Source organism: Tyto alba, unplaced genomic scaffold (assembly GCF_018691265.1).
Source record: "Tyto alba isolate M040663 unplaced genomic scaffold, T.alba_DEE_v4.0 Super-Scaffold_21, whole genome shotgun sequence".
NCBI lineage: Eukaryota > Metazoa > Chordata > Aves > Strigiformes > Tytonidae > Tyto > Tyto alba.
The window spans coordinates 21,343,595-21,358,201 of NW_024881295.1; the positions used below are offsets into that span (position 1 = coordinate 21,343,595).

The following is a 14,607-nucleotide window of genomic DNA, read 5'->3' on the forward strand; positions in this document are numbered from 1 at the left end:
CAAAATCAGAAAATAAACCCCCTTTGAAATAAGAAACACTGTTTGTAGTTTATTTACATTAAAGCTGCATGGTATAAATTTTAAAGGTAACTTTTTAATCGGGAAGCTAATAGCGTATGTTCTTTGTGTATTCACTTGAAATTGTCTAGTACTAATCAGCTAGATTGATAGCGTAATGTTGGCAGTGCTTTGCCATCTTGAATAGTGGAGTTCAGAAGGACAATATTTCAACTATGTGACAAATTTATGTAGTCAGAGTGCCTAGGCTGGTTTTTAAATTGATCGTAATTTCACTGGAATTAGGATGACTGTATTTAGAATAATTAATGGAACTACTTCTGAATTCCTATTTGAGAAACTTTAGTATTGCTAAATGACTTTTTTATGTTGCTCGGACATCTTAGTTACTTTAAGCAACACGTAAATATTGAAACGAATATATTTTCTCTTTTATGACTTTTATCTTTCATTCAGTATATTTTTCCTCTCCTGACTTGCCTATTTTTGTTGATTGGTGGGAAAACTTTGGGGAATTATTGCTTGAAAAATGACTGGCGGTCTTGCATTCCTCCTCCCTCAGTGAAAAATGTCATAATCTTAACTCCTTCAGAAAACTATAGTTCCACTAGATATCTGAAACACTGTAGTTTACATGTTGTTAAAATTTAGATGGCTTGTTTCTAGCACAGAATACAAATTTGTTTGCTTTTTTTTGTTTCCAGATACAGCACTTTTACTTGTATATGTATTTAAAAACAGTCTTAGAATAATTTGTATGTATGTATTAAGTTTCAGAATCTGTCATTTCAGGCTGGATTCATGCTGTGCTCACATCTCAGGATTGTATGGCTTTTGGAGGAAACTTTTTGCACAACCTCAATATTGGCATGCAGCTCAGGTTAGTCTCAGCTCTTCCTATATCTTTCCCTCAGTAAGTAGGATATTCTTATAATAGATATTTTCCTTCATGCTCTTAACCAGGATCAAATCGGTACAGGCTCTCAAACAGACAATAGTGGCATTTTCAGTTAGAATGTATCAAGCACAAACTCTTATTTCACTTCTGCAAAGTTTGTTTCAAAGGCAAAATGAAGGGTATGCAAGAGTTTAAGTGAATAAAGAAAGAAAAAAAAAATAAAGAAAAACTCTACTTTGGAGATTAGTGTGAGTGAGTAAAGTGAAACTGAGCAAGCCCAGGTGTGCGACACTGAGTTGAAATGAGCGTCCTCAAGTCAGCATTGCTCTAAGGGCAGCTGTATTTAATTTTTGTCCAAGATGTGGAGCTGTCTTCTAAACATTTTGTTTTTATTTATTACAGTGGAATCCTGATAAAATTCCATCTGTTAAAAGATCACACATTGGGTTTGTATCCTAGTTTTATGAAGTCCAACTTTATTCTTAGAAGTGCCGCAGTCAAACTTGATAAGGTCAGAGCCTGGATGAGACCAGAGTTCAATTTTGTCTGTGGTCTTGTTGGGATTTAACTATGTGGTACTTGACTTCTTTTATTTATCATGGCCATGGGGTTTTTTTGGTTTTTTTTTTTGGACATTGTGTCAATTTGAATGATTAAATAGTTGAATAATGAATTTGGTAATGAAAACGTTAATGTTTCGTAATATTTCTATTTATTCAGGTGTTACGAAATGGAGAAGAGGCTAAAGACTCCGGATCTTTTCAAATTTCCTTTCTTTGAAGCCATTTGTTGGTTTGTGGCCAAAAACTTACTGGAAACATTGAAAGGTAATCCTTGTTTTGTTTTGAGAGTTATACATGTATTTGCTTTTCTCTCTTTCCCCCCAGCCTCCCTATTCATTGATACTGGAGAAAATTACACTGCTGTTGTGTGAATACAGGAAACTTTCTAAGCTGGAAAACTAGACTTGGATTCTTTCTCTTTTTTTTTTTTTTTTTTTTTTTTAAATTATTTCTTAACCAGATTTTAGTGAATGCTGCACTCTGACAGTTCTAGATCCAGCAGTTCTTGGTTTTGGTAAATGATCCTTCTTAGAGCTGCTTCCGTGGTTAAAGGATTAGGATAACCTGCACTGTGCAGAAATCTTACTGCGCTTTGTAGCATGCTGCTGAAACCTTTGAACTATTTCGTTAGTGTTTTTCATCCAATGCTGATGATGTATCTGGTCAGTGAAAATATTCTAAATTATCAAGGCAGATTATCTGAGATCCTGGCACAGTGCAATTAGATTACCAGCCAAATAAGATTAATTTGCTATAATCTGAAAAGACCTTGTTAGGGAAGATAGGAAGCTTATTTCAGTGGCATCAGTTTTTCACTCAAGCTTCTTCCATATAATTTAAGATCTTTGAGGACCCTTTGATAGCCTTTCTCTACTCCTTTTGGCAAATGACTCTCCAAATGATCTCACTAATTTATATCTATGGGTTTCTTCCTGGTGACTTCACAGCCACATGAAGAGGTTTTCTTACACTTCAATTTTCTTTGGCCTTTTCAGTCAAACTAGCTGTTGTCTTCTGCTCTTTGTTGTGAAGGGGAAGGTGTCTGTGAGGGCTTCTGTAGGAAAGAGGCATCAGTTCCTATGAGCTGTGTTAAATCATTTATATCAGTGCTTACCAACGGCCTCTTGTTCTTGGCAGTTGCCCGTCCTTTCCAGACTTCCTCATCTAGTCCTGTCATTCCCGTGTCTGTACCCATGTATAACTGAGCTTGAGAGTGGCTGGCTGACTTCACCTTCTTTTCCTTAAATATCCTGTCCTCTGCTTGCTCTTTAATCTTAATAATAAACGTTATATTCCAAATGAAAAAAATCGACCTTCAGAGGAGGAGACTGCTGAATTCAGCTTCTGCTTTAGAAAAGATCAGAATCTCACATAACCTTTTTCTAGTATGAAAACAGTCACAGTTGTTGAAAATGATCTCTTTTCCTTTCAGCAAATGAAGGCGCTGAACAACCCATGTTTCCTAAATAAGCATTTAAAGTTTCTGGATGAACCTAAAGCAACTCAGAAATCTTACCAAATAGAACAAACTTGCAGACAATTTTTCCTTCTAAAAAAAGAGTATTTTCTTCTAGAAAGCTTGCTTTGGTTGGTCTCAATCCTGCATATTTAAAATGTACAAACTTGTCAGAAGACATAGGAGCTGTATTCCTGCTGGAAAAGCAGTGGTATATATTTTTCTATATCATCTAGCTAACTAAGAGTTGTGTCCTGTATCTGTTCCCCCCTTCCTCCCCCTCCCTTTTTATCCCATGACTCCTTGAGTACACAGACTCGCAGCCTTTTGTGACTTGTGTTTTAGTGGGGAGGTATGAAGCTTATTCTCATGTTTCTGTTAATCTATGGCTTAGCAGATATTTTGTTGTAGAACAATGCTGTGATCTTTAAACCCATTGTAAAAAGTAAAAATTGACGTTTCAAAGGCTGGAGTGAAGATTATGTTGGTCTTTGGCATCAAGACTCATGTGAATGAGGTGTTTACTAGTCAGAAGTGTATTTATCTTTATAATAAGGGATGATACCAGTTCGGCTGTGAAAGGTAATGATGATGAGCAACTTTTAAATGTTGAGTGCAGTGAGCACTCAAGTGTTACTCAGGTCAGTAAGCAAAATCAGCACAATGTATCGTTCTGGTTCTTTTTATAAAATAATAACAGGGTCATAAACATACTGATTTTGGCTTTTCATTGGCACGGAGTGTTTTATGTTATTATAAGCGTTGTGGCATTCACCTAAATTATTTTTCTTCATAGTTCTTCGGGCTTCAGAATAGGTAACTTGGTCCTCTATCTGATACTCATTAATTTTGATTATTCTTATGTCATGCAGTCTTTTCTGTTGCAACTAAAAAACCCAGCCTGTGGTGCTGCATTGTATTCTCAAAACCTTATCAGCTGAGTCAGCTCGTGGGCAGGGAGACTTCTGCTGCAACTCAAAGACCTGTCACTCCTTGTAGCCTTTAGCAAGTGGGAGGCATCTTTGAGGGAAGGACAGCTGTTGAGTAACATAACTTCCCTATTTCTGCAATCAGACTAATACATTATCCATAAGAAGAGTGTTTTATTAGTGTATTCTTTTAAGGGAATAAAATGAGCCAAATAGTTGTAGTGTTGGTCCGTTTGCTATTGACAGGTGGAAGTATTTGTCAGGAACATGGGGAGGGGTTGCAGTCTACTTTCGACTGCTTATGGAGGATTTGTCTTTTCCCTTCTTTTTTTCCCCATGAAGGAAAAGGGAATATTGAAAAGGAATTGCAAACACTTAGGAGCACCAGCTCTCTTAAGAAGAGCAGCTTCTGTAGCAGAGTGATTTCCAGCCCCCGCCCCCTTTGATTTTGGGAGGAAAAATGGTGTAATCTGTGTGAGGGAGAACTGTGATAATTGGAAGGGCGACAGAAAATGTTTAGGGAGTGGAAGTGTGCTTGTGTGAACCATTTGCTGTATGTATGGGAATAAGCATAGGAATTCTAATTTAGAGATACATCCCACATCCTTCTGGTCCCCTCTGAACAAAATATTTCTGAATGAAATAAGTGATTTATTTCTTCAAATATATTTTATTTTATTCTGTATTTTAGATCTGTTTTGTTCTAATTGACCTTTAGTATGTTGTAAACTATCCCTAATTCATGCAAGAGTAAGTAAAAAAAAAAAAAATTATGTAGAATCACTTTAGGGTTCGGTTGTTGGCATGTTTTTTGTTGTTTTTCTTTGTTTGCTTTTTTTTTTTTTACAGTATGTACACAAATACAGGATGTCATGTTTTATTTGCTTGTACAGTTTTTCCTTTTTTGTGCTGTTGCATAATGGCAACTTTATTGGCTGAAGGGTAGGTATCACTGTATTGTTTTCACTGATAGTGTGTTTCTAAATTGGTATCTGTGTCCTTTTTAGAACTGAGGGAAGATGGTTTCCAGCCTCCAAGCTATTTAGTGCAAGGAGTGAAGGCTTTACTTACTGCTTTAAAATTATGGATGAAAAAAGAAGTAAGTATGAGTGATTTTGTTTGCCATTTTGGTGAGCTCTGTTTTGATTTAGAAGTAAGTGAAGGTCTGTGCCCTTTTAAAGTTCAGGATTATATTTATCTGTTAATGAGTACTGAAAGACTCAATGGAGAGTACGTACTGTTGATCTGGGGAAGAATCATCATGACAATTTTATATTCCATGATGTCAGTAAAATCTTTTTAGACCAATTAACAAGCTCTTGTGTTGTAGCCGATAGAAATAGAATCTTGTATCCCACCTCAGGATGGGATAAGAATTCTGGAGGATAAGATGATAAAGTGGGGCTTTTTTCTAACAAATCTGTTTATAGTTGATTCATCCTAATCTGTGGCAATGGAGGGATGGAATGCCCTGATATTTAGCATTTTCCATTAATGTCAGTGCTTTGGAAAGCACATATCAGATACACCTGTATTGCTGAAGAGCTGGTTTAGATTAGGATGAGGGTATTAACTTCAGTTGAATACTGTCCATGCTGAACATTGGCTCTCTTGTAAAATCATTAATATGTTGTCTATGCTGGCTTTTCTGGTGCTCTGCTCTCCAGGAAAGCTTATTTGTTTTGGCACAGCACTGGATCTGGCCTAGCTCCATGTGTGTTTTCATGTGCCTGAGCTAATAAGTCCTCTTGGAACCTGTGCTTCTGGGAAGTGCTGTTCACTGACAGGCAGTTTGGTTCTGACTGAGATTATTAATTCTAGTTTCTTTCTGGCCACGCTGACTTGAACTGGCTCTTGGAGATCTGTTTGCTCTTTCTGCCCACAAGTTCTCCTTGTAAGAGAATTTACTATACAACAGGTATGATATTTGCACAGTGCAGCATCCAACATAATGGCCTTCGTGGAAGTGAACAGGAGGTGCAAATGTGGAGGTGGTCACTCCATGTGGAATCCACTGGGGTCCAGCGTGTGTAGCGTTGCTGGTTCCAGGCGAGCCTTTGCTGGCCCTCTGTAACGCCTCTGAGTTGGTTCTCCATTGTCTCTTTGTCTATGCCATTCTGGATCAAAGCTAGCTAGCAGGCAGTGTAGCACTATTTACAGGATGTTGTGCCTAAACTGTTAAACCACGTGTGAATCCAAGCTCTCTCTGCACCCATGGCATTGTTAATGAGCAAGACGAGTAATCAGACTGCTGATAACTGAGATCAACCATAGCCTGTATACATCCTTATTCTAATTTGAAATTGGATTGGAATTCCTCTTTTCTAGATTGCTGTAGTATAGTATTGTAGCATTTGTGTACTGTCTAGTATCTCATTAGGGAGTTCGATTAATATGTCATCTAGAATGTGATACACTTCCTACTTTTCTGTGGAAAAAAAATTAATTGCTCATGCTGCACTCTGAATGCTTATTAATGAGACCCGTGAGTATTCCCAAACCACTGGCTGAACAAATACTTCAATGGTGAGGAACCTACACAGCACCAGTGATCTAGTCCCAATGTTGTCTGCTGTCCACAAGCTATCGTGTTTTGTGCCTTGCATTCATCTTTTCTAGCTGCTGCTTCGTAAGTGAGCTGATCTTTTCTTTGCAGCAAGCCATGTGCATGATAGGATTGTGGTTGTGTGCAGCTGAAGACAGGAGGAGTTTTGTACATTGCTGTATGATCTGCTCATGCTGGGGATTTTAGACATTCCGAAAAAGAAATAACGAATGAATACTCCTCAGATGAGAAGCCTACTCACGAGGCTTCACATTCGTATCATGGAGTATGTGTTTTCAAGACATGTGAATTATCTTAGTGAATTGCTTTAAACTATTTGCTGGAGAACTTGAAACTCATCTTCAGCAGGGCAACGGTATCTTCATTTCTGCAGTATTTAAAAACTGCCCAAAATTACAAGACGCTGAGAATGGAGCTTGAGTGCTGCTAAAATTATTTTAGTTTACATGCCTTGATTTGAATTCAGTTTGTGCAAGGCTTTTATCAATATCTGTATCCTCAGATTACTTTGGTGCAGATTATCTGTCTGCATGTTAGGTGACAGACAAAATAATGAAGATGATCTATCCAGTCATCTGAGCTCTTGGATTTTAGCTCTGGCTTCCTTCTATCTTGCATAACCAACAGGTCTCAGATTTAATTTTTCAGATGTTTGATTCGTGTATCAGTAAGATTATTTTGGGCAACTGTTCTGCGTTTTGTTTTTTGTTTTTTTTTGTTTTTTTTTTTAAAAGGCATTAATAGTTGTTGTAAAAGAAAAAAAAAAAGCCAGATTTTTTTGAAAGGAGGGAGGGATATGGGGTTTTTTATTTATATTTAATGTTAATTTTTTAACATTAAGTGCTTTTAAGTGTTGATATATTTCATTGTGATGCTAGTTGCCAGAGAAGTGTGGATTAATTGTCCCATCAGGACACTTTTAAATCTGTATCTCTTGATTTAAGACAAGTTTCTTTCCTCTGTGTGTTTCCAACATTGATAAAACCATTTATTGAAGCTCTTGAATGAATCATAGCTTTCTTCCATTATTTTATTTATGTGCAATTTGCGTCTGACACACTTGGGCCATTTTGTTGCTACTGTTCTCCCTAATACAAGAGAATTCCTTAGTCCCAAAGGCTGCTCATTGCTTTTCCAAGAACCAGTATGCAGAGACAACTTAAAAACATGTTATTTAATATTCATAATAATTTTTCAGACAAGGCATCTGTAGATACTCATATTTTCTGCCCATCCCTTCATCCTCTCAGACTATTAGGTTATATACCCATTTGAATTTGTTTGCATATTTAAGTTGCTTGGAATGATTTTTTTGTTTGTTTGTTTTCCTTTTTCATTAATAATTACTCTGTCACAGCTTAGTTGAGAAAGCTTTGGTGTAAATAGATACCTTTCGTAGTGGCAAACAAGTGAGCTTACCAGTGGAACAAAGTTCGCTCCAAAAGTTACTATAAATCATACTGACAAAGTGATGTGCTTCTGATAAAAACTATGTTTGTGTTAGGAAGGCTTTTCAGTATTTTTAAAGCAGAGAAACTTTGAAGTCGGTGCTTCGGAGGATTGCACCAGTCAATTCTTGAAGTCTTCACTGACAGGAAGACTTTTGGGAGAGTGGAGTCCTTAAGTAGAAAGGACTGAATGGTCCTAAAATGACCAGAAACTTGATGGAAAAATTATACAGCTCAGTGACAGGCGCCGTGTTCCCTAGTGTGAACGTGTAGAGGTGATGCATTCAAAGAGTGAACAATGGTAAATAATAGCAGCTGATTTACTCTTTCCTGTAAATTAATGGCAGTGAAATGAATGTTTATGCCATGGTTAGACATCCGTGTTGGTTGTTTTGGGGGGATAGAGAGCATTTGTTTTAATGACTGAGAGGAAGCCGGGTTCAGGGAAACGCATATACAGTATCAAATTGCTTCTAGCAGTAATTCTGCTGCTGAATCACATTTTTGAAATGTGGGTAGCTCAAAGTGTTTGTGGGATGTTTTTCCATTTAAATAGTCGATTAAGGGGGTAGCAGAACTCATGTCACTCAGTCTGGTCTATGTGTCAGTGCTCTTTTGTCTGTTTAATTCTAATAAAAGTGTTTTGAGGCACATTTAAACTGTACATACGAAATATTAAACATAGTTTTTACTAGAGCTAACTGTAGAGTGGATTTACTCAGATTGGTGTGTATATATATAACCAATATATACATATATATGTTTATATATATATGAAATCTGTCTCTGATACTGTTTCAGAGGATTGAGGGGAACATAGTGTTACGGCTTCCTGCATTTTTTTGTAGGGAGTGATTTTTTATTATTTTTTTTTTTAATTGCTTGCTCCAAACTACTGGACTCTAAATAAGCCTAAGAAAGTAATTTTTGAAAGTAAAATTTGAGGCAGATATCTAAAAATCTACACGTTGGTTACTGATTATTATTCTTGATTTGCTCTTTAGATTACATTTTTGCCATAGTGAAATTTCCTTAGTCTTTAGCTGTTTTTAAGGTCAAGACTAATGAGTTTCTGAAGTGTATGTCTATACTGCTAAAGCAAAAAAAAAGAAGCTGATTTCTGTACAAAAGGTTTGTCAGTATTGCTTTGTATTACCCCTTGGTTAGATTCTTAGAGACATGGAAGGTTATCTCCTGCCTTCTAAGGCTTGAGCGCTTCAGTGCACGTGTGTATCTGCCTTGGCAGTTTGCAGTCATTAATGTAGAAATTAATCTGTTTTTTTCCTTTTGCATTTTTTTCTCTGTAGATTTTGTTTATTTCGTATTACTTCCACTTTTATCTGAAAAATGAATTAAGTATCTTTTTTTTCCCCTCTGCATACAGCTTGTAACAGAACACGCCTTTGAAATTCCAGACAACATTAGGCCTGGGCATCTCATAAAAGAACTCTCAAAAGTAATTCGTTCTATAGAGGTAAGAACAGAGGCAACCCTACATAAGTCTGCAGAAAAAAAATCTTTGAATCAGGGAATTCCATAGTAGTTATACTGCTGATTGACTGTTCACCTTTTAGTTTATTTAACATTCCTTTCATAATAGATGATCAAGAAGAAAACTTTTGGGCATACTCAGCTATGGGTATTTCAGATAAAGAAAGTGCATAGTGAGGGTGTTTCATAGTTGTTTTTTTTAAATACTTTTAATGGTAAAATTATTTGTAGGCCAGTATTTCTAAAATGTTCTCACTTACAATTACTTACAATAATTACTGTGACTATGTTGTTAAAGAGATTAATTTGAAATTCTGTGCACATTCCATTCTCCTACCCTCTTGTTTGTTAGTCTTAGTCCAGTTGTCATCTCTTTTGCTCTTTTTTTTATATTTTATTGCTATTTGCTACATAGTCCGTGGTTCTTCAGTTTCTTTTTCCCCCCTCCTATACCAGTGTTTTGTTCCTTTATTCCTTAATGAATATTGCTTCTTGAAAAATTCTCACGTTTGCATGTGGGGAGGACAGTTCCAAGAACTGGAGATGTGATCTGTTCGGCATAATACATGCCTACTCTGTGCTGCTTTCATGAACAAAACCTTATGTTTGGTGGTAACTTATGGGAAAGAGGTGCAGTAGAACTAAGCGTTGTACATCAAATCCATAGGAAATGTGCAGTACTTCTCTAAAAGGTCTAACAATTCTATTTATATTATTTACACTTAATTAGATGAATAAGAAGCAGCACTTTAAATACGTGGATTTACTCCTCTGAGACTATTCTGAAATATGTGTTTTTAATTAAAGGAGGAAAACAGCAAACTAGTCAAAACTCAGGGAATTCTTGGTGTGTGTCCAACTTCACGGTCTTCACATGAAACAACTTCCCCTCACCACTCCAGACGAAGGGTGAGGAAACTGCGAGACCATGCTACCAAAACTCCTTCTAACCTGGACATCTTGGAACTCCACACCAGGGAGGTACTGAAAAGGCTGGAGATGTCACCGTGGGAGGAGGCAAGTATGAAGTTATGTGTGAGAAAAACAAAACCAGAGTAGATTTCTAATCTCTGTTGAAAGGGAAAAGCTTTTAACGTGCACAAGAATACGAGCGACTACTCTTTGTCATATGAGACATGGATAGATTTGTTTTCGGTTTCTTCTTTTGAGTTTTCCTGGTAGGAATTTGTCTCTTCCTTGATAATTTTTTTTTTCTGGAGGTTCCTTCAACCTGGCATCATCATGGCATCATCAGATGATGCCATGAATCTGCTACCTATTTCAAGTATAGTTTTTGAATTAGGACTGCTGTAGCTATCGAGTGCTCTTTTGAAGCAGTTCTGTGGAAAAAAAAAAAAAAAAAGGGAGCTTGCAAAGCCTTGATGTGGTGAGGCTCTGAGCCAGCCTGCTGTGTGTTTTTAGATAGTGGCTTCTTATGGTTCAATTACTGTGATTTGATTAGTCTTGTTTTTTTGGTCACCTTCCTATTTCCTGGGTGACTGTACCTCACCACCAATAAGCCTACGGCTGCCTTTGGTCTCCACTGGGGGCTGTGGGCTTTGTGGTTGTATTACAAAGGGATGGTAGAGTGAATGAGCGAAATGTAGTCTCTTAAAAAATTAATTTTTTTCAGGTTTGGTGACCTTAATTCAAAAAATAGCAACAGAAATGGGAGGAGTGGGAGAATGGAAATAAGTAGCTTTATTAAAGGAAATAAGTATCTTTCTGAGAATAAGTAATGCTGAGAAGAGACATTAATTTAGCCCTCAAAGCCAGGAAGCTGAACTTAAAATTTACCACAAATAGTTAACCTGTGCAGTTCATTGCAACAAACAAATGTTTAGGAGTATTGCTCATTGTCATTTAATGTAGAAATATATTGTTTGCTATCAGTATGGACTTGTAAAAAATAAAAATTATTTTATGTGTTCCTGGTTTGGCCCGTAAGTGTATCGCCGATTGCTTCAAAGTACGTGCCAAATGAAAATTGCTTTGAGCTAAGAAAATTCTGCTTATGGCAGGTTACTTTCCATTATTTATATTTTACTGTCCTATAAATCAGTTCTGAGATACTAATTCCAGGGACCAGATACCAAATCCAGGAGTTTCCTTATCAGTTCCAAGCCCAACTTTTGGCTTGCCTGTCTCTGTAGATATTTCTTTGTTTTGAATACAGTGATAATTCTCCAGATAAAACGTAAAAGGGGTATTACAGTGAAGTTGTAGTTGTTTCAGATGCTTCAAGAGAGTATAGGTGAATCAAGGAAGGAGACGATGCAGTGCATTGTTTTTCATATCCAAACGTGTTTTGTCTGAGCTTTTTTCAGTTGGTTATTAGGAAGGTAACCACGCCGGTGCTGAGTTTAAGCTTTTTGTGGAGTGCAGAAAAAACAATTGAATTTATGGAAATTAATAATAAGCAGCATTGCTTTTGCTTCTTTAGGATACCACAAGCTCAAAACTGAACGGGAGATTTAACAAGCCCTTTCAGCCATCTTCTACAGTACCTGAATGGCGAACAAAAGACAACGATCTTCGCCTTCTGCTGTCAAATGGAAGAATAATTAGGTACAGAGGGTTGATTGTGGATCACTTCTTCCTAGTCATTGTGGTCTGGAGCATGCTAATTGTTAATGACACTTCTTTTCTGTTTGTGGAGCTCTAAGGTCCCTTTTACCAGTAAGGTTCATGTTAGGAATATAGAAGGAAAGTGTCTGTTGTGTCTGCTGTCCTCTAGTGGAGCCGCAATTATGGAGCGAAGAGGAGGGAGATTCTTCCCATGTTCCTTTGTTACAGCATTTCATTCGGTTGCTCAGTTGGGTTTGTACTGAAGGGAGTGCTTCAAAGTAGAAACGGTTGTTTTGTATTCACCTATTGGAGTGATTCTCATTAAAAACATTCTGGTGTAAAACTTTGTATCTTTATGGAAATTACAGTTGTACAGGGAGTAAAATGGGAATATGTACAATTCAGAAGGAAGAGATGAGCATAAGGGAGCGTTACTGGTGTATCACCAGAGTGTGTTGTAAATAAGGAAAGGAAAACAATTACTTTGAGTTTGTAAGGATAACATATTTTTTTTTTTCTTGTGAGACAGAGATGAGAGACGCCCGTTTACAGATCGAAGTCTTTACACAGCAGATAGTGAAGATGAAGATGACAGGACAAGGTCGAAAAAGACAACTGTTAAGGTGGAAGACCAGCCCTCAGGATTTGAAGGAGAAGGGAATGCAGATGCCCAGAAGCCACTGAACAGTAAGCTTATCTCTAAGTCCTATGAGTTGAACGTTTTGATGAGCTTGAAGAGCATCTAACTATTGTAAAGTCTGACTGAAATTTTACCTAGATATAAAAAGGGTAAACTAGTAGATCAGAGAAGAAATATGAGAAGTTACAGGAAAACATTTATCAGATATTATCTGTCTACTAAAGAAGCTAACAGGATAGAGTTGAAAAGTAAAACTCACCTTTTTATGTTAGTGCCATCTTGAATATTATATACAGCTTTTTTCACAGTGGAGGTTTAATTGGTATTCTAGATGACTATTTGTTCGTTTAGGTCTGTTTTATAATGTAAGAATCCTAATTTTTCTTGACCAGTCTAAGTACTTAAGTATGAAAAGTTCATCACATCATTCACTGTAGAGAATCACAGAATACCAAGTTGGAAAGGATCTTGTGGTCCAACCTTTCCTGGCAACAGGACGGTCTGGACAAGCTGGCCCAGCACCCCGTCCAGCTGAATCTTAAAAGTGTCCAGTGTTGAGGAATCCACCACTCCCCTGGGGAGATTATTCCAGTGGCTGGTTGTTCTCGTGGTGAAAAATTTTCCTCTTGTGTCCAATGAGAATCTCCCCAGAAGTAACTTGTACCCATTACCCCTCAATCTTTTCCATGGGACTCCTTGCCAAAAGGGAGTCTCCGTCTTCTTTGCAGCCCCCCTTTAAATACTGGAACATGGTGATAAGGTCTCCCCTAAGCCGTCTCTTCCCAAGGCTGAACAAACCCAGTTCTCTCAGCCTTTCCTCGCCTGGCAGGCGCCCCAGTCCCTTGCTCATCCTCGCGGCCCTCCTCTGGACCCTCTCCACATCTTTTTTAGTACAGCAGGGACCAAAACTGAACACAAAAGATCATAACATGCGCCTAATTTTAAACCCATCTTATATTTCCCTTTTCTGTTCCATTTGGTGATTACACACTTGATCGTACAATCTTGTATGTTTTGCTAATTAATAGGTTTATTCCATACAAGTGATCAAACATAACGTAGCATTAATAAAATCTTATACTTTCACCCTTTACAGTAGTCTGCAAGGCCGGGTAAGAATTTAGGTTATCTGTAAAACACTTCAACCCCACTTTGCAGTACTTTAAACCATCCTTCACTAGTGGTTAATCTTTTTTGGTCTCTCTGTAGCCTCAAGCCTTCCTGCCAAGTGTTCAGCAGTGCTGATAGCACAGTGTATCAGCAAAGTATCAGTACTGAATGACTGTTTTCAGGGCCTATTTTTAATAGCACTATCTGTGTGCAGTGACAGATTGGTCTTTGACATAGCTGCTCAGCTCTCTGTTTAATTATAAAAGTCACATCCTTTCACAGTAGAGCTTATGAGGGCTCAGAGTGTATGTATTAGGAAACTGAGGTCAACACTTGAAAGATAACAAGACTCCTCTAGAGACTTACAGTTCCCTTTGTTTCCTGCACAACAATCTGTAACAATATTTGGGTCCACTGTCAGCCTGGATAAAATATATAGTGATTTTTGTGAACAAAGCAATTTGTTATCCCTCTTTACTGTGCTTCAAAAGGTCACTGAGGACAGTATTAAAAAATTTGCACAGGAAATAGGTCCCTCCTCTGTACTTACGAACAAGGCAAACAACTTGTTGAGTGAAGGCTTAGGCATATGTGGTATTTTTCCAGTTTCAGAATTAAGCTAAGTTAAAGTAAGTTTTACACTTGAACCAAAAATTAAATCATACAGAGAAATGGTAGATTTTCTTAAAAACTTACTCTTATTTGATACAGAATGAATATGTTTATCGAAGTGTAAGAAACGTACTTAGAAGTGAACGTTGAGATTGTTCTTCCAAAAATTGAGCACTCAAGACTATCACTGTTATTTTTAATTGAATAGTAAGAGTCTTCAAACTTCCCTATTAAAGATCATCTACAAAAAATTTGATTATTTTGCCTTAACCGAAGGTCTACGAAGAGAGAGAGAGGAAAGATACACT

The 14,607-nt window shown here is 37.2% G+C and overlaps 1 protein-coding gene across 2 annotated transcripts in view; it reads left to right on the plus strand.

The window, feature by feature from the left end:
• Positions 1-14,607, plus strand: part of KDM7A (lysine demethylase 7A) — a 69,334-nt gene that overhangs the window by 40,598 nt on the left and 14,129 nt on the right. For both annotated transcript variants that reach the window (XM_042795335.1, XM_042795336.1), the window contains exons 8-14: positions 811-898; positions 1,637-1,743; positions 4,872-4,963; positions 9,263-9,352; positions 10,177-10,386; positions 11,813-11,937; positions 12,467-12,624. In XM_042795335.1, coding sequence (XP_042651269.1) covers positions 811-898; positions 1,637-1,743; positions 4,872-4,963; positions 9,263-9,352; positions 10,177-10,386; positions 11,813-11,937; positions 12,467-12,624 — 870 coding nt within the window. The remainder of the gene's footprint in view (positions 1-810; positions 899-1,636; positions 1,744-4,871; positions 4,964-9,262; positions 9,353-10,176; positions 10,387-11,812; positions 11,938-12,466; positions 12,625-14,607) is intronic.